Here is an 18003-nt window from a genome sequence, read left to right on the forward strand (position 1 = left end):
GGCCCTGGAGCAGGGCCAGAACAGAGCTGCGATGCCACAGTCGTCCTGTCTCTCCCCAGTGGAGAGCCAAGCATCCACCCTGTTCTGCTCCACAGCCTGCACCCATGGGGGGATTCAGCTCCTTCCCGTTGGTATCCTGTTGCCTCTGGTTCCTACTGATGGTGCCTCTACCACCCAAGGTGCTTCCGTGCTTTGCTGAGAGCAGCTTTTGCCCACCAGTTCTGTGCACCATACGGGGCCCTTGTGCACAGGAAGGAGGGTCTCGGGTGGGCTGCGGAGGTGGAGCCTGGGGAGGGGCTGGGGCCGCACTGTTCTGAGAACAAAGCCTGGCGGCAGCAGGCTCCAAGCTCCCACCATGTCCTCGAGCAGGGTCCCACCACATCCACCCCCCAAAGCCAGCAGAGCCACTTGTGGGGTTCCTGCCCCAGCCCCAGCCCCTGCTTTGGCCTCGACAGCTGCTCCACAGCTGCTCGAATACTCCAGCAGCTGCTTAGGGTGGCTCCAGCCTGGCTCAGAAATAAAAGGAGGGGGTGCAGGCATGGGGGCAGCAGGCAGGGCCTGTGGCACCGTGTCCTGTGTGCCATTGAGCTTAGGGGTGCTTGTCCCTAACAGAGCTTGGGTCAGGAAGGATCATGCCAGCATGAGCCCAAGCCTGCAGGGATCAGGCCCTCTGCACTCCCCACTGCTACTCCAGCACGTAAACCCCTTTGGCACAGATGCTGTCTGGGATGGGGCAGAGTCGGTGGTTGGGATGATGCTGCCTGCCCTGGCAGGAGAGCGTGGACCCAGCTGGGAGACCGGGAGCCCCTGCTGAGCCCCGGAAAAGCAACTTTCTGCTCTCACACGGAGGCAAAACCTCCTGGAAAAAGTGCCGTCGTGCACAGCCTGGCAGGGTCCTTAGGGGGTCAGGGGGGAAATAGGAGCAGGGGGTTGCTCTGTGCAGCAGCTGGAGGGATGGAGGAGTGGGTGGGCAGCTGAGCAGCAAAGGGATCTCGACAAGGTTTGTGCCCACAGACACCTTGTGCAGCAGTAAGGGCACGGCTGAGTGTGCTGTGCAGAGCCCGCAGGGCCCCGTCCTTGGAGTGGAAACCTCGGAGCAGGGGATCTCGGTGCGGAGGGGAGCTGAGGGCACAGGGTTCCCTGCAGTCCGAATCCCAGGGGGCTGTAGCGGAGAAGGGTCTGGGGTAAGGGGTCCCCAGACGGGGGCAGCCCAGGATGCCAATCCCAGGGGCAGAGGAGAGCCGCGGTTCCGGGGTCCCCGGGCGGAGGATGGCCAGGGCTGTGGGTCCGCGGGGTGCAGGATCCCGGGGATGAGCCGTGCGCGAGGCAGCCCGGGACGGGGGCGATGCTGCCCGCACCCGGGGGTGCCGGCGCGGTGCCCGTCGGCGCGACCGGCGGGGGTGCCCCGGGGGCGCGGCGGGGGCCTCCCGGGGGCGCGGCGGGGGCCCGGGCGGGGGCGGGGGCCGGGCTGGGGGGGCGGAGGGTGGGGGGGCCGCCGTTCGCGGCGCTAGGACCGGGCGCGGCGGCGGGCGGAGCCTCCCCGCCGCTCGCCCCTCCGCCCGGCCGCTGCGGCAGTGTCTCTGAGGCGGGCAGGCGGCCGGTCCCTCCGGTCCCCCGGCAGCATCCCGGCCCCGCCATGGCTGGCGTCGGTTTCGCGGCGCACCGCCTGGAGCTGCTCGCCTCCTACCAGGACGTGATCGGCGAGGACAGCCCCACCGACTGGTGAGCGCGCCCGCCGCCGCCGCCCCTTTGTCCCCGCCGCCGCCGCCCTTTGTGCACGGAGCCGCCCGGTAACACCGGCCGCGCCCCGCGTTGCGCCCCCCGCCGCACCGGGCCCGCGGTGCCGGGAGCCCCGGCACACAAAGGCGGGCGGGGCGGTGGGGGGTGTGCCCGGCCCGCTGCCCCCGGTATCCGCACCTGCCTGACGCCGTACCGGGCCGGGGCGCGGTCCCCGCTTTGTCTGCGCCCGGCCGGCACGTGCGAGCGCCGGGACCTCCCGCCCCCCGGAGCCCCCGGCGCGGACCGGGTCCCCCCCCCTGCCGGGCATAGAGCATGGAAAACCGGGGGGGTTCCGTGCACGGCGGGGAGGGCCCGGGGGTCCCCCCCTCCTGGGCCCGGCCCCGGGTCCCTCGCTATTGTCTGGAGCCGGAGCAGCGGGCAGGGGCGCCCTGGGGGGCGGGGGGAGGGGATGGAGGTGCCCCAAACCCTGCTCCGGTCCCGGCGGCCCCGGCTGTGCCCCGTCAGCGGGCGGCACCCCTGGCCCGCGGAGCGAGGCCTGCGGCCGCGGAGACCCCGGTCATACCTCCCCAGCCCCCACCAGCTCCCGGGCTGCTCCCGATTCCTGGGGAACCATCCCGCCAGGCTGAGGCTGCAGCGGGCGAGGAGCGGCCTCCCCGGCAGGACCCCCCGGGATGCCCTGCCCAGCCTGCGCTTCCCGGGCTGAACAACCCGTGGTGCGGGTGCCGGGGCCCGGACGGATCCAGGCCCCGCTGCGGCCGGAGCAGGAGCCCGCAGGGAGCATCTTCCCACCACCCCCCCAATTCTGCCATCTCCCACCCACGTCTCCCGGCCCCACCCGGCTGCCGAGGGGCTGGCTGGGGCCGTTGCCTCCCCCTCCCCCCCGGACCCCTCTCTCTCCCTGGGGTGCCAGTGCCGTGCCTGCGGGGTGCTGTCGGCACCCTGGGGTGCTGGGTGCATGCTGGTCTTTAGCTGGGGTGTGGCTGTCATGCGTGCACCCTCTGCCCACCTGGGGGGCACCCTGCCAGGGTGCACCCACCCCCTAGTCGGGATTCACCCTGCTCTCTCTCCGGATATCTGCTTTCGGCCCAGGGCTGAGAGCCCCCCGGGATGTGTGGGCCTGGGCAGCTCCTGCTCCCCACCAGCCCCGGGTCTCCCAAGGGCGCCGTGGGCAAGCGCGGTGCGTGTTGCCGGCCAGGAGGCAGCTGTCAGCCCTGGATACATCTCGCTTCCCGGCATCCGCTGCAATGGAGCCCTCCTTGCCAAAGCTGCTGAGAGCAGCACAAACGGTTCCCGGGAAGGCGAGTGCTGGGGCCAGCACCCCGCCTCCAGCGCTGTGCCACAGCCAGGCAGCGAGCCCCACTCCTCCCCCTAATCCTTGGGGCTGAGCTCACCCCATCGACCCCAGCCTTTCCATCCTGTGGACACTCGGAGTGTCTGGTGTTTGGTGTCAGTGGGAACAGAGCCCAGAGCCTGGGTGTAGGGTAAGGGGTGATGCTGAGGGGCTGCACCGGGCAAGGTTGATGGGGACCACCCCCCAGCGGTGTCCCAGCCTGGGTGAGCCAGAGGCTGTGAGAACACTGCTCCTCCGGAGCCCAGCCCTGGGCTGGTGCCGAGGGATGCCGCTCTCTCGCCCAGCCGGGATCCCCATGTTTAGTCTGGGATTCCCCAGGCTGCCTCAAGTCCAGTCCTGGAGGGTCCGAGCATCCCCTCCCCCTGCCCGGCCCCGCGGAGGCTGCTGGGGCCCATTACTCGATCGGAAAGGAATTTGGTGCTGCTTTCTGAGCACGCCGACTCCCTGGAGTTCCCAGCCACATTGGAAACACATGTGCCCAGGCTGGAGCGGGTGGACTGGGGTGATGCTCTCCCTCCTTGACCGTGGCGTAAGGACAAGGCATCTGCGGGTCCCCTGGGCACTGGCACCCACGGGTGCTGCTGCACCTGCTTGGGTGAGCAATGGGGCCGTGCGAGGGCAGTGGGTCCACTGTCTGCTTGGTGGGGTGATGGAGAATCTTAGTTGGAATGACTCCTTGCTGGAGTGCCCTGGTGATGGGCAACCTCCTCCCTGGTCTCACGGGTGAGCCACACGCCCAGATGGGTGGGAAGGGGCTGTTTGTACTGTGTGGGGAGTTTAAAGCCCATGGAAGGGCTTAAGTGATGCATGATGCTGCCTGCACCCACACTGGCACGGCTGATTCCTGCTGACGGGGCTTGTGGTGATGCTTTTGGGCTGCAGGTTCCTGGAGGCACCCCTAGAGATGCTACTGACCCCAGCACAGCCCTTCTGGCTCCCAGACTGGAAATGTCCAGATCCTTCATCCCAGCCTGGGTCAGGCTGTGCCACTGGGTTTTACTCAGGACAGGGGTCTGTGTCCATGGTGTTTTCCTGGGTAATGGGACCTGGCCAAGCTCCAGCTACTCTGGGAGCACCCCTGGGTGCAGGCAGTAGCACTGCACTTGGGTGCCACCCAGCATGTCAGGGCGCTGGGTTGGGGAGAGCAGGCAGTGGGTGCTCTCAGCACCCATCCACCCACAGGCCTCCCAGGCAGCCGTGCCATGGATCTGCCCTACTTATTTCCTTCCCTCTGCAGCCAGCTCTATCCCACCCTGCAAGTCCCCAACCCCTGTCCATGGAGGCCCCAAACTGCTGCCATCCCTCTCCCCAATTCCTGGGGTATCACAGCAGGTCTTCTGGACGGTTGCAGGCAGGGGCTGCGTTTCCCGGCCTTCCCCAGCACGGGCATCGCAGACAGCGCTTTGCAGCTGCTCTCCCAGCCCCAGGCTGGGAGCTGGCGCCGGCTGGGGCGGCCGATTAGCAGGATCGGGATGTGCGGATTAAAGTCAATCTTGTTGGTGCTATTATCTGCGCCTCGCTGCCGGGGGCTCCGAGGGTGGTGGGTACCAAGGGGTGGAGGGAGCCCCCCTCTGGATTAGGCACCTGCCTGCCTTTCCCCTGCCTGTTTTGGGGGTGGCTCTGCCCGTAGGGACTCCCCCGATGCCCATCCCCGAGCTCAGCCTCCATCTGGAAGCTGCGGGCTGGGGTGAGGACGGCTCTGCCCGGCAGCCGCAGGGATTTTGGCACTCCAGCAAGCGCGGGTGCCGACAGCTGAATGCCGACTGGCAGAGCTGCCCTCCTGCCCCAGCACAGGGATGGGGGGTCCTGCACGGGCGGCCCCAGCTTTCCGGGCACAGCGCGTGACAGTGGCAGGAAGGTTTGGGTGCCTGCCAGGCCCCGCAGGTCCCCGCTGCCTGCCTGCCTCCCCCGCTCCCCTCCACTAATCACCTCGTCATCGGGGCGAGCTGCATCCCAGCTGGGATGGGGGGGTTGCCATGGTGATGGAGGATGCTGGTTGCCTAGCAACATCCATCCCCTCGCCTACCCGCCCTGGACTGATTCGGTATGTGTGTCCCCCCCTCCTGAAGCTGACTGCACACCATGGGGAGGTGCGGGCTGGCAGGGGTCCCCATAGAGCCCTGAGAGGGGCTGGCCAGGGCACAGTGGGAGCAAGAGGGGGTTTCCCATCCACTGTGAATGGTTTCCAAGGAACAATCTCCATGATGGCCCCATCATACCCCGGCGGCACATTGATTTGCTGCTGCTGTTGCTCCAGCATCCTCCCCCAGCCTGGTGCCTGCTGGGCCAGTAGCTCACGTAGCCAGGCACGTGAGTGACCCAAGTTCTTTGTGGGGCCACAGGGCTGTCCCCAAAGCTGGTCAGCATTGGGGGGGGACAGAGATGGATAGACAAAGAGCTGCAAGGCCACCATGACTTGTAGCATGGCATAGCAGCTTGTGGTTAATGGGTGGCGTTGCCCAGCTGGTCCCTGTGCTCAAATGACCCCTCTGTCCACAGCCTTGGAACCCTGTTCTACAGATGACAGCCAGCAGGAAGGGAAATAAGCCCTGCCTGCAGTCCTGTCTGCCCTGCTTGGCAGCCCTTGCAGTGGTGATGGACAAGGTGTTGGGGTGGCTGTGTGGCAGCTTGGGAACACATGACCAGTCCCCTGAGACCTTCCCTGACCACAGTGTTAGCAGGATGGGAAGGAGGAGGGCTGGCTTACACCCCAGCCCTGGCTTACCTGTGCTGTCTCCTCAGGGCCCTCTACACGTATGAAGATGGCTCTGATGACCTGAAGCTGGCAGCCTCAGGAGGTAAGGTCCTCTGTCCCCTCAGCCAGCTTGGCTTTGCCAGAATTTTCCCTGGCACCTATCCTGGTGCCAGGTGGACATGGGCTGATGGTGCTGTGCTAGGCGGAGGTTTGCTGGAGCTGTCGGGCCACTTTGAGATCCAGAAGGTGATGTACGGCTTCTGCAGTGTCAAGGACCCCCAGGCTGTCCTCCCTAAATATGTCCTCGTCAACTGGGTGAGTGGGGGGTTTAGGCTGGGGTCACATGCCCACCGAGGCTGCTGTGTTGTTAGGGGCACAGCTGGGTGCAAGAGAGAAATCTGTGGTGTCTGAAAGGGTATGGAAGCCCCACAATCACACTGCCTCATGGTGGCCAGCGGGTTGGAGGTATTACACTGCAACCCCCTCCCCAGCTTAGCCCCTTCCTGGTTGCTGCAGGTGGGCGAGGATGTGCCAGATGCCCGCAAGTGTGCCTGCGCCAGCCATGTGGCCAAGATAGCAGAGTTCTTCCAGGTGGGTGATGCTGGGGAGGGGGACAATGCTGCCAGGGCACCGATCCTGGTCCCTGACAGCCGCTTGCCTCCCTCCCCCACAGGGCGTGGATGTCATTGTCAATGCCAGCAGCGTCGAGGACATCGACCCAGGGGCCATTGGGCAGCGTCTCTCCAATGGGCTGGCCCGTGTCTCCAGCCCAGTGCTGCACCGTCTGCGGCTGCGGGAGGACGAGAACGCTGAGCCCGTGGTAATGTCCCCATGGCAGCTGTGACGATGGACACAGGGCATCCCTCCCGCCCGGGGCTCCTGTCTGCCACAGCCCACTACCCCCTGTGCCACTCACTTTTATTCCCCCTCGCTGATCCCAGCCCCTCCACCCCCTCTGCCTCTCCTCTGTCCCAGGGCACCACGTACCAGAAAACCGACGCCACCGTGGAGATGAAGCGGCTCAACCGGGAGCAGTTCTGGGAACAGGCCAAGGTGGGGTGCAGGGGTGGGCAGCCTGTGGCCCCTGGAGTGTGGGGTGAGCCCACCGGCGGGTGGGCTGATGTTCCTGCATCCTTCTCCCTCCACCAGAAAGAGGAGGAACTGCGTAAGGAGGAGGAACGGAAAAAGGCCCTGGACGCCCGGCTGCGGTTTGAGCAGGAACGGATGGAGCAGGAGCGGCTGGAGCAGGAGGAGCGGGAGCGGCGCTACCGGGAGCGGGAGGAGCAGATTGAGGAGCACAGGCATGGCGGGGGCCGGGGTGGGGGGGTCTCAGGTGCAAGGATGTGCGTGTAGGGATGGCTGTGCTCATGCTGTGAGTGTCTGGGTGGGCACATGGGTGTCTGCTTGTAGGATGGAACTGGGCAGGGACTGGTGGGAGCTGGTGCCCATCCCTTCTCCTGTGTCCCCGTGGCAGGAGGAAGCAGCAGAGCATGGAGGCAGAGGAGGCCCGGCAGCGCTTGAAGGAGCAGTCCATCTTTGTAAGTGTTGTGGTGGGACTGGGTCAGAACTGGGGCTGGTGCCCTGTGTCACCCCTGGGGAAGGGCTGTTCCAAGGGTCCTGGGGCCGGGGGATGATGCCGCAACTCTTCCCAGGGGGATCAGCAAGAGGAGGACGACAGGCAGCAGCTCAGGAAATCAGAGTCAGAGGTGGAGGTGAGTGTGGTGGGGGCCATGCCCAGTGCTGGTTCTCAGTCCCCAGTCAGTGGTACTCACAGCTGGATGGGCACCCAGCTGGGGGTGTGCGGGGGGTCATCCTGTAGCTCCGCACCACTGGGGCAGTGGGTCTCAGCCTCCCCCATCCCTGCAGGAAGCTGCTGCCATCATTGCTCAGCGGCCTGACAACCCCCGGGACTTCTTCAAGCAGCAGGAGCGGGTGGCATCGGGCAGCAGTGACGCCATCTCGCCAGGCAGCCACAGGACAGGTGAGGGGCTGGGGGTGACTGCAGGCATTGGGGAAGGCAAGGAGAGTCCAGGGGATGGGCTGTGGACTGTAGAGCAGGTGAGTGCAGTGCCACTGGGGCTCCCTGCATCTCAGCAAGTTGCAGTGAGATCTGGGGGTACCAGGGCTGTACTCTGGAGAGAGGGTGTCCTCTGTCCTCCCTGTCAGTGCATCAGTGAGCTGGGGGCATGAGGACAGCAGGGGGTCATTCTGCTCTACTGTGCCACCATCACTGCCACTGCCACCACACCTCACATGGCCCTCACCGCTTGGGCAGCTTGGTGGGGGCTGGATGCTGTGGTGTCTTCAGCAAGGGGGAAGCTCATCCTGCTCTGAGCTGGATGTCATCCACTCACCTGTCATGGCACCGTGCTGGCAGCCATGCTGGCAGCATGGTTGGTGTAGCAGGGCCAGACATCTGGAAGTCCAGGGGTGTCTTGTGAAGACAACTCATCCCTCAGGGGCAGCTGAAAAGAGCAGAAGTGATTGAGGCAGGCATGGGGCACCTGGCTGGGAGGCGTGCCCCATGGGCAGGCTGGGCTGCCCCACAGGAGGGAGTCCAGCCCTAGGACTCTTTTTGCAGGTCTAGGGCAGGGGTTGACTGTCCTGGTGGGCAGCTCCATCTGTGGGACCATGTCATGGAGCTGCGTTGAGGGTTGTGCTGGGCGGGCTGTGCCATGGGGCTATGATGGAGGGTGGTCTGTGATGTGTGTTTTTGCCGTGGGGTCGTGCCATGGGTCAAGCCATAGGCTGTGCCGTGAGGCTGTGCTGTGGGGTTGTGCTGTGGATCGTGCTGTGGGTTGTGTGTTGTGGCTGTGCCGTGGGGCTGTGCCATGGGGCCGTGCTGTGGGTTGTGCCGTGGGTTGTGCCATGGGTTGTGCTGTGGGGCCGTGCTGTGCCTGAGCAGATAGTTGGTCCCATGGCCTCTCTCCCCACCCAGCCAGACAGCATTGCCTCTCATCCTTCTTTCCTGCTGTCTTTCCATCCTCTTTTCCTGCCGTACTCCCACCTTGCTATCAGTGCTTCCTCCTGTCCCACCATTCTCCCATCCCGGTGCCCTGGTGCCCCGACCCCACCATGGCTTCACTGAGCAGGGACTGAACCATCTCTTTGCTCTTTCTCTTTCTCTCTCTCCGTCCGTCTGTCTGTCTTGTCTTTCTCTTGGCAGGTCGTCTGCACTGTCCTTTCATAAAGACAGCTGACAGTGGGCCGCCTTCTTCCTCCTCCTCCTCCTCCTCCCCCCCACGGACCCCCTTCCCCTATATCACCTGCCACCGCACCCCAAATCTCTCCTCTTTCTTCCCATGTAGGTAGCTGGGAGCCTCAGGGCATGCAGCTCCAGGGAGCCGAGCTGTGGGTGGCCACCCTACAGCCCACCCCAGTCCCATGGCACACTGGATTGACAGCAGAGGCAGCGACCTTCCTGTGGGCACCCTGAGGGGGCCAGGCACCCAGACATGGGCTGTGCCCGCACTCATGGGCACTCAAATGCATCTGTGCCCTGGGGGGGGGGGGGGATATGTCAGGCTGTGCCCGTGGGGCAGGTTGTGCCCATGGTACAGGGATGGGGCACTGGGCAGTCTGGGCCCATGGGACAAACAGGAACAGTGCAGAGCTGTGCCAGAGGAGGTGATGCTCTGACACGGGATGGAATGGGCTGTGCCAATGGGATGGGAGGGGAAAGGGCATGCTGTGCCCTGGACCACACAGGACTGTGCCTGTGGGGCAGTGTGGGATGGAAAAGGTTGGTCCCAGAATCATGAGCTGTGCTGATGGGCCAGAAGGGGATGGATGAGGCCTGGCGCCATGTGGGGTTGTGTTCCCCCAGTCTGGGGTGGAATCAGGGCACAGAGCTGTGCCTGCAGAGGCGAGGAGGCTGTGCCAGAGCCCAGCTGGGCAATGTATGGGCATGGCCAGCGTGCACCACGATGGGTGTGGGGCTGCCTGTGCCTGGCAGATGCAGGGTCTGTGGCTGCATGGGGCTGGTGGGGATGCCTGGAGTGGGGCATTATGGCTGCTGCACCCATGGGTGCCTCTATCCTGCCACCGCAGGAGGGGACAATGTGGTGGCAGGTACACGGTGACATGCATTTGACAGCTCATGGCTGGGTTGGCATGGGGCAGGAGCAGGGACAGCGCTGCGAGCAGCCCCCCCCACTCCGCCCCTTTCCCTTGTCTGCAGGCAGCCAGTCAGACGCCTACCGCAAGGCTTCGGCAGCGGGCTGCAGCCCCTGCGAGCCCAGCCCGGCCACCACACCCCTGGGCCAGCCAGCCACCCGCGCACCGGGTGACGAGACGCCCGCAACGCCCAAAGGTGGGCGCAGGGCTGGGGCTGCCGAGCCCTGCTTGGGGCTACCCGGTGAATCCCTGAAGGTCCCCACAGTGCGTTCCCCACCGCAGCCCCCTCAGCTCCTCTGCAGCCCCATTGCAGCCCTGCCAAGCCCCCTTGCATTGCTCAGTGCATCCCCGCTATCCCGGCTGCATCCCTCAGCATATCCCCCGCCGTCTCTCCTGCGTCCCCCAGTTCATCCCCGTCGTATCCACTGCGCCGGTGTTTCCCCGCCGTCTCTGCTGCATCCCTGCCCCTGTGCTACCCTGCTGTCACTGTTGTATCCCTGCCGTCTCCAGTGCATTTGCTAACACCAGTGCATCCCTGTTGTCTTTGCTGCATGTCCCACCTCCGCCCCATGCAGCTTCCCCATCCCCAGCTGGTTCATTTCCTTGCCCTGTACATGCCTGCCATCACCACAGGGCAGCCCCATTGTCTCTGCTGCATCCCCCCACAGTGCAACTCTGCCCTATCTGCCCTATCTCCTAGTACATCCCTGCCAGTGTTGCTGCTTCCCTCCATGTATTCCCAGTGTCCCATTACATCCCAGCTGGCTCTGCTGCAGTCTCCGTATGTCCATGCTGCATCCCCGTTGGCACTTTTGAGTTCCCTGGTACATCCCAGCTTGCCCTTCTGCACCTTCCCAGTGCACACCTCCTTATCTCTCCACATCCCCCCCTGTGCTTCCAACTATTCTCCCACCCAAGCAGGGCCCAGCCACCCACCCCAAGGGAACACCTTGCCCACCCACTTGCCCTGGTCATGTCCCCTCTTTCCCTTGGTGCATGCCATTGACCCCCTACCTGCCCAGCTGCTCCCACCCATCCCTGCAGCATCCCAGCCCAAAGGACCCCTCCCAGCTGCAGCCCTGTCCCTGGGCATCGCCCATCCCTGCTCTGTCTCCACTGACTGCTGTCCCCCACATTTGCAGACGCTTCCAGTCCTAGTGCCCAGGAGGCTGGGCCAGCCACCCCCGAGCAGCACTGGCCCTTTCCAGGGCCCGAGGACAAGGCCACCGAGCCGCCTAGAGATGAGCCCAGCCCCAGGCTGGTGTGGACAGCAGGGGGTGATGACCTGGGGGACCTGGTGACCCTGGAGCCCACTGAGCCCTCCCTGCCACCTGCAGCCACAGAGCCACAACCTGGGGGTACCCCCAACCCTGAGAGCCTCATTGACCTTTGGCAGAGCGATGGGGTAACCCCCCCCACTGCCTGGCCCCTGCCTGCTGCCCCTGTCCCCGAGGGTCCACCAGCCATGCTACCCGATGAGGGACCCCTGCTGAGCCTGGACGAGCTCCCTGAGCCCCCTGCCACCTTCTGCGATGTGGAGCAGGAGGAGGAGGTAGGCAGAGAAGAAGACCCCCAACCCCTGGGGCTTGGCTGCCAGCATGCCCCCCAGGAGGATGTCCCAGGCCGAGAGACCCCCCCAATCACCAATGGGGAGATGGCCCCCAAGGATGGGACACCAGGACGTGGGGAGCAGGTGAGGCACTGGGGTGTGTAAGGGGTGGGTTCAGAGGGATGATGGGTGGTTGGGAGGGTGTACTGACTGCTTGCCCACCCCTGCTCCCCCTCCCCAGGCTAGCGAGGGCTACTTCAGCCAGTCCCAAGAGGAGGAGGTACCCCCCCCCGAGGAGCCATCGGCCAAAGCCCCCCAGCCTGTCTTCTACAACAAGCCCCCAGGTGAGTGGGGACGAGGAGGGAAGTCTGTCCCACCATGGGACACCCCACGTGACCCTGTCTCCTCCTGCCATGGGGCATCCCATGCTGCCTTGACACTCCCTCCTTATCCCCTAGAGATCGACATCACATGCTGGGACACAGACCCCCTGCCCGAGGACGAGGAGAGCTTCGGGGGGGGCCTGTAAGCCCAGGCCCTGGTGCCAGCACAGGCAGCCTGCCCTGGCCAGTGTGGGGCATAAGGGGGCTGCAGCCAGGGGCCGGGCCCCCCCCCCCCCACCCCGCAGGAGCCCCGCAGGATGAGGCCTCCAGGTGGGGGCTGCCCTGCTGCACCCCCGCCCCGGGGCACCTTTTACAGCCCCCCCATCTCTTTCTCTCTTTTTTAAGTTGTTGATAGGAGCCGTGTCAGCCCCTTCTTAGCAGTCTCCCCCTCCCCGTTGCCCCAGCATCCCTTCAGGGAGGGGGGGGCATGCTCGCATTCCCTGCCCGGCTGTGGGATAGGGTCCTTGTTCTCTTCGTGCCCCCAGGAGCTCCCCCCATACTTTGCACGAGTTAAGGAAAAAAAAAAAAAAAAAAAAAAAAAGAATAATAATAAATGAATATGGCAATAAAGTGACCCGACCAAGGCGAGGCTGCGGCCGGCAGTTCCCCCCCGCCAAAACCCCGGCAGGGAGCCGGAGTGGGGCTTTTGCTCTCCCATCCCTTCTTCCTCACCGGGATCCCTCTTTTCCCCCTGCCCCAGCTTGGCCCCCGCTTGGCCCCTCTCCCCCTCCCCTCCCTCCAGTAACTGTTTTTGGAAAGCACAAGTTCTGTACCGGCGGTGTGCTCATGTCTGTTAATAAATAAAGCGACTCCCACGGGGGCTGCAGCCTGCTGGGGGGTACTGGGGAGGTCTAAGGGTGGCCACTCCCCCAGGGGGTCCTGCAACGCCAGCCCGCTGGAAGGCAAACCCGAGCCACAAACTTTTATTCTCAAACTGTAACAAACAAAAAATTTAAGAAAACAGAGCAGAGTCCGGGGCTCCAGCTCCCCCAGCCACTGGGGGTCCGGCAGGGGCCAGAGGGGGAACCAGCCCCTTCCACGCCGGCGGCGATGGCCTGCGCCAGGGCGGGCGTCCCCGGGGTGAGGCGGGCAACCGAAATCACCCCCCCTGTGCTGCAGGGGTACCCACAACAAGGTCCGGGGATCCCCTGGGGCCGCTGTTAGACAGCGGTAGTCCTGCCGAAGAGGGGCATGGATACCGGGAGGTGCCAAGGTCCTGGCTCATAGGTGTCCCTGCTGCTGAGCTCCGAGTCTGTCCAGCTGGGAAACATGCGGGGGGAGCACTCTGCCTGCAGGTAGAGGTCCGGGCAGGCAGGGCCGGGGCTGGCCGAGCGGGGCAGGTGCAGTGCCGAACCATAGCCGGCATCCAGGAAAAGGGGTTTGTAGCTGGGGGGCTGCTCCTGCTTCTCCAGCCGCTCGTGGCTCAAGAAGGGGGCGTTGATTTTGCGGTAGAGCCCCCGCGTGTCCATCAGCACCTCGCTGTACGGCGGGGGGGGCTCCGCCATCAGCAGTGCCTCCTCATAGCACGGCGGCTTCGACAGGTCCGACTCTGCAAGGCAAAGCCCCCCCCGCGGACCCCCGCTGCCGTCAACGCTGCGTCCTGGCTCTCCTGGCCTATCCCCCCAAAAAAAGGGGGAGGCGCGGGCTCTGGGGATGCCGAGAGCCCTTCCCTGCTCCTTACCGTGCCGGCAGCTCCAGGGCCGGGGGGGCGGGATGTGGTGGGGGTGATGATGGTGGGGCTCGAGGCGGAGGCGGTGGGGAATGGCCATGCCGGGGGGGCTGCCCCCGTAACCCTCGTAGTGCAGCGGCTCCAGCTCCAACGCGCGCAGGCTCTGCTCCCGCAGCCGCTCCTCCTGCTGCCGCTTCACCCGCCGCCGCAGGTAGCTGCAGAAGCAGCACAGCAGCACGATGAGCCCCCAGATGAGCCAGAAGCCCGCGAAGCAGGTGAGGAAGGTGTAGGTGCCCTGGGACATCACCATCTTGGCAGCCGGCCCCGGGGGGGAGGCCCCGGCCTCTCCCTGCCCTCGGGGTGGGGGAGAGGATGCTCAGGGCGGCGGTAGGGCCAGGGTGGGACCCGATGCTGTCAGGGCCTCCGAGGGCATCTCCCCAGGCCGTGCCCGGCGGTGTCTCCTCCGGCCCGTGGGCACCCGCCGTCAGGGGTCCATCCTTGCCATGGAGCTGGGGGGGAGGTAGAACGGGTAGGTCAAGCCTGGGTGCGCTGGGCGGGCGGCGGGGCGGGGGGCCGGCAAGGTGGGCGGCGGGGGGATGGGGCCGGTGGGGTCCCGCTGCCCATCGCTGGGAGGGGGCTTCTGGGGAGGGGGCCCTGAAACGAGACAGACGCCAGCGTGAGTGTGGTGGGGACGCGGCCGCCCCGTTCCCATGGCAACGCGCTCCACATGCGCAGCGGCAGCCGCAGCCGGCGGGGAGCCGTGCCCGGACCCACGCGCGCCCCCGCCATCGCCCCCACGACAGCAAATCCACACCCACACCCTTCAGCACCCCGCCACAGCGCTGCCAGGCACCCCATGGCGGTAGATGGATGCTATGGCCTTCGAGGTCATGGGATGTCCCTTAGCATCTCCCCCACTCCTGCTTGCCCAGTGCACCCCAAATCGGCTGCAGATCCCGGGCAGTTTACCCCCCCGTGCTTCCCCAGAGTGGGGTGCTCCAGGGAAGAGAAAGGGTGCATGTGTATGGTGTCTGTCTGTCTGCGGCACGTGGCACTTGCTGGAGAACATGCACCATGGCCATCTACGGTCTCGTTGCCATCAAGGAAGGTCAGGGCACGGTGGCACCCCAATGTGGCAATGCTAGAGGGGGGAATAGTGGGAATGGGACCAGTCACCCCTGCCAGGTCCCTGCCTTTAGGCAGGCTGACGGTTCAGTCACATCCAGCCGAGCACTGAACAGGGGGCAGCCATCCACATCAGCAAGTGGGGAGCAGCACCCATGGGTGCTTGTAGGCGGGCACATAAGCACCAGTCAGGACTATTGCCGTGGTGTGGGAGAGGACCGGCTCACAGGGAGAAGAGGGAGCACAAAGGTGTCACCGCTCCCACCTGCCTGTGTTCAGGAAAGGGACGCAGGGTTCCCGGCTGCCCCTCAGGACAGAGCCACGCTGCCGGCGAGGGGACCGTAACGGGGTCCTCGTATGCCGAGGGGGCTGGCGGTGCCACAGGGAGGGCAGCGGGGCTGGAGGGCCGAGCCCAGCCGGAAGGAAGGAGTGATGGGGGAAGGAAGGGGCCACGGAGCCCCAGCCACGCTCCAGCGAGCAGCGGGGGCTGCTCCATCACGAAGACAAACGCGGGGGCGGAGGATGCGGGTCTTCGGGGAGGGGGTGACACTTCCTGGGGCGCTCCAAGCTGGCACCGCTGCCCAGCTAAGGCCGGCTCGGTGCGGGCAGAGCTTGCCGGCCTCGGCTGCAACAGGCTCCCCCGGGTGGGCGCACCGTGCGGGAGGGGCCGTCGAGCAGCAGGGTAACGGCCGCGAGGACACCGGGTCCGGGGCAGGGAGAGCTGGCGGTGGCCAGGGACCGGGGGCGTTTTCAGCTTGGGGTGCGGGACTGCCGGGACCGGCGACGTGCGGGATGGGAGACACCCGCACCGCGCGGGGAGCAGACGGGACTGCCCCGCTACCCTCGGCCACGGCCTGGGCCCCGCTGTCCGCCTCGCATACCCGGCCGGTGTAAGGGGGACAACCCGGCGGGGATCTCCCCGGTCCCGGGTGCCGTAGCTCCCTCCTTCTCCTCCTGTCCCCCTTCTTCCCCCTCCCCGCCCCCCCAAGCGTGCCCGTCCGCCGGGGACAGACCGGAGGCGCGTGCCCCGGCCCGCGCCGCGCGCCCCCGCCCCGGCCTCCGGTTGCCGGCGGCCCCGCGCGCCCCCGCCCCGGCCCGCTGCCTCCGCGCCGCGCAACAGGCGGAGGCGCCGCGCCCGCTCCCTCCGCGGCTCCGGTTACCGGCGGCGGCGCACGTGGCTCAGGCGGTGCGCGGCAGCTCCATGGGGCGGCGGCAGCGGGGCTGAGGAGGGGAAGGGGGCCCGGTGAGCACCCGGTGCGCGGCGCCACCGCCGCCTCCCGGCGCTGCCTTTGTCTCCGGTGAGCGCTCCCGCGCCGCCGCCGCGCACCGCCCCGCCCGGGCCCCCGCCCCGCCGCTCCGCCCCGCCCTCGGCTCGGGGAGGGACCCGGCGGGCCCCCCGCACCTCCACCGGGATCCGCCGCGCGGGGCAGGGGGGGAACGGGCACTGCCACGGGAATCCCCCACCCCCAGGGAACCAGGGGGACGCCGGTGGCGTCAGGGCCGTGGCATCCCCGGGGGTGGCCACGCCAGCCCCAGGGGTGGGGGCCGGGGTTCCCCAAGTGACGGCCCCACGGTCCGGTCGATGTGACAGCCCTGTGACGCTCCGTGGGGCGATTCCACGGGCTCCCCCCTCCGGTGGCCGTGCACTTGCCCTCGGTGCCAGGGGCTGCCAGCCATCCACTCCCCAGCGCCGGCCGCAGCCTCCTCAGGAGGTGACGCTAGCGCAGCGCAGGGACAGTGGCAGGGAGTGGCAGTGGCAGCTTAGCCACCAACCATCCCTCCATGGCCCCCACTGGGCACCGCAAAGGGACAGGTGGCTGTGACAGGCACGGGGTTGGGGTGGGGGAGCAGCTGGGCTCTGAGGACAGCAGAGTCAGAGTTGTCACTGGTCAACACTAAGAGCTGCCCAGGAGCATCCTGCATCTCGGAGGGCTGCTCTGGACCCGCAGCAGACCCCTTCACCATCCTGGCCCAAGTGGTTGTCCCCTATGTCAAGCTCTCCAGCTGTTTGCTGTTGGGGGTCAGGGGGATATCAGTGCCTGTTCTCTGCTTCACCCAAGGCTCACAGTCACCATGGGAAACCCCCCCACGCTCCTCTGGCCTGTGCCCACCCTGCGGGAGAGACCACCTGCTCTCCCCTTGTCTGCACCCCACTGCCACGGGGCTGTGCCGGGAGCAACCAGACCGTGGCTCCCAGGCAGAGCTGTATCAGCCCCGGGGCCGCACTGCCCACTGCCTGGCAGGGCCACAGATCCCTGGGTGCCCCACGCAAGCTGTGACCCTGCCACCACTTCCTTCCCGTGGGCAGGGCGGTGGGCGCCCACTGCGGCCGCACACAGACAGCATTGTTCTGCCCAGGCCCGGCCGGAAGGACTTCCTTCGTCCTGGTCAGGAGGTGACCCGGGGAAGCCGGGTGCTGGCATCCCCCTCCCGCCACATCCAAGCGGAGCAGTTCTGGCAGCCGGCCAAGCCTCACCGCCTTGCTGGGAGTGGGGCCATAGCGGCCGCATCTCCCCTGTCCCCCTCGGCTCCAGCCCTGACTCACCTTGCTGGAACTTGTCTCCTGTGGTCGGACCTCACAGCATGGCCGCAGCAGCCCAGCAGTGCTGGCTCGACGGTGGTGCCCGAGCAGCACCCGGGGCGGGCAGAGGGCTGCGGCCATGCAGGGGCGCTCGGGCGCTCCCTCGGGGCATGAGTACCGCAGAGGTGAGGGGCACGACGGGGCGCACTGGCATCGTTAGGCCGGGGCAAGGGCAGGCGGAGGGAGCCAGGCCTCCGGCCCCGCCAGTGCCGGGGACCAGGAGCTGCCTTCTCCTTCCCCTTCCCTTTCCCCTTCCCCACGGCGGCGGGGGGAGGCAGGCGGGGGAGCGCTCCCCGAGCCACATGGTGGGCTGGAGGAGGAGCCGTTGCCCAGGCAACAGCTGAGAGCATCCTTCACCCCTGAAAATCGTGTGCTGCTGCCACAGCCCCACAGCTCAGGGCAACACCCAAAACCCTCAGTGCCCACCCAAAGCTCATCCTGTCTGTGGGTCCCATACCCACCAGTTCCAGCTCCAGCCATACACCAGCCCTAACCTGCATGCTGCTCCCTCTCAGCAAGAACAGGGATGGCGATGAGGCACCCTCCAAAATGGTGGAACTGGGGCAATGCTGGGCAGAAAGGAATGGGGGACAGGCAGAGCCCCTTCTACACCCTGCTCATATATCACCCACGGGCAGCCCACACCCCGTCCTGACCACAGGGATCATGCTGACCCCATGACAGACACCACTAACACATTGGTGACCCCAGGACCTTGGTGCTGGGGTGCCAGAGCCCAGGCAGTGTTGGCACAAGCATCCCTGGCTGGTGCAGTGGGAGCAGCCATCCCCAGG

The 18003-nt window shown here is 66.4% G+C and overlaps 2 protein-coding genes across 5 annotated transcripts; one reads left to right on the forward strand and one right to left on the reverse strand.

Annotated features, from left to right (window-relative positions):
* The first annotated feature begins 1478 nt into the window (after positions 1 to 1478).
* On the forward strand, positions 1479 to 12388 carry DBN1 (drebrin 1). Of its 3 annotated transcripts, XM_071758756.1 has the most exons (15): positions 1479 to 1722; positions 5834 to 5889; positions 5989 to 6101; positions 6303 to 6377; positions 6460 to 6606; positions 6762 to 6839; positions 6936 to 7087; positions 7261 to 7324; positions 7439 to 7498; positions 7653 to 7767; positions 8953 to 9090; positions 9967 to 10098; positions 11045 to 11595; positions 11693 to 11795; positions 11910 to 12388. In XM_071758756.1, the coding sequence occupies exons 1-15, from the start codon at positions 1637 to 1639 to the stop codon at positions 11978 to 11980; spliced, it is 1941 nt and encodes a 646-aa protein (XP_071614857.1). In that variant the 5' UTR covers positions 1479 to 1636; the 3' UTR covers positions 11981 to 12388. The 3 variants fall into 3 exon arrangements, with proteins under 3 accessions (XP_071614857.1, XP_071614859.1, XP_071614860.1); XM_071758758.1 differs by lacking the exon at positions 8953 to 9090; XM_071758759.1 differs by lacking the exons at positions 8953 to 9090; positions 9967 to 10098.
* Positions 12389 to 12742: 354 nt separating this feature from the next.
* Positions 12743 to 15910, reverse strand: PRR7 (proline rich 7, synaptic). 2 transcript variants are annotated; one of them, XM_071758769.1, is made up of 2 exons: positions 15789 to 15910; positions 12743 to 14012 (listed from the first exon to the last, which is right to left on the reverse strand). In XM_071758769.1, the coding sequence occupies exon 2, from the start codon at positions 13811 to 13813 to the stop codon at positions 12995 to 12997; it is 819 nt and encodes a 272-aa protein (XP_071614870.1). In that variant the 5' UTR covers positions 13814 to 14012; positions 15789 to 15910; the 3' UTR covers positions 12743 to 12994. The 2 variants fall into 2 exon arrangements, with proteins under 2 accessions (XP_071614870.1, XP_071614871.1); XM_071758770.1 differs by lacking the exon at positions 15789 to 15910 and having other exon boundaries at positions 12743 to 13383; positions 13516 to 15571.
* Between the last annotated feature and the right edge of the window lie 2093 nt (positions 15911 to 18003).

Source organism: Heliangelus exortis, chromosome 15 (genome assembly GCF_036169615.1).
Source record: "Heliangelus exortis chromosome 15, bHelExo1.hap1, whole genome shotgun sequence".
Taxonomy (NCBI): Eukaryota; Metazoa; Chordata; class Aves; order Apodiformes; family Trochilidae; genus Heliangelus; species Heliangelus exortis.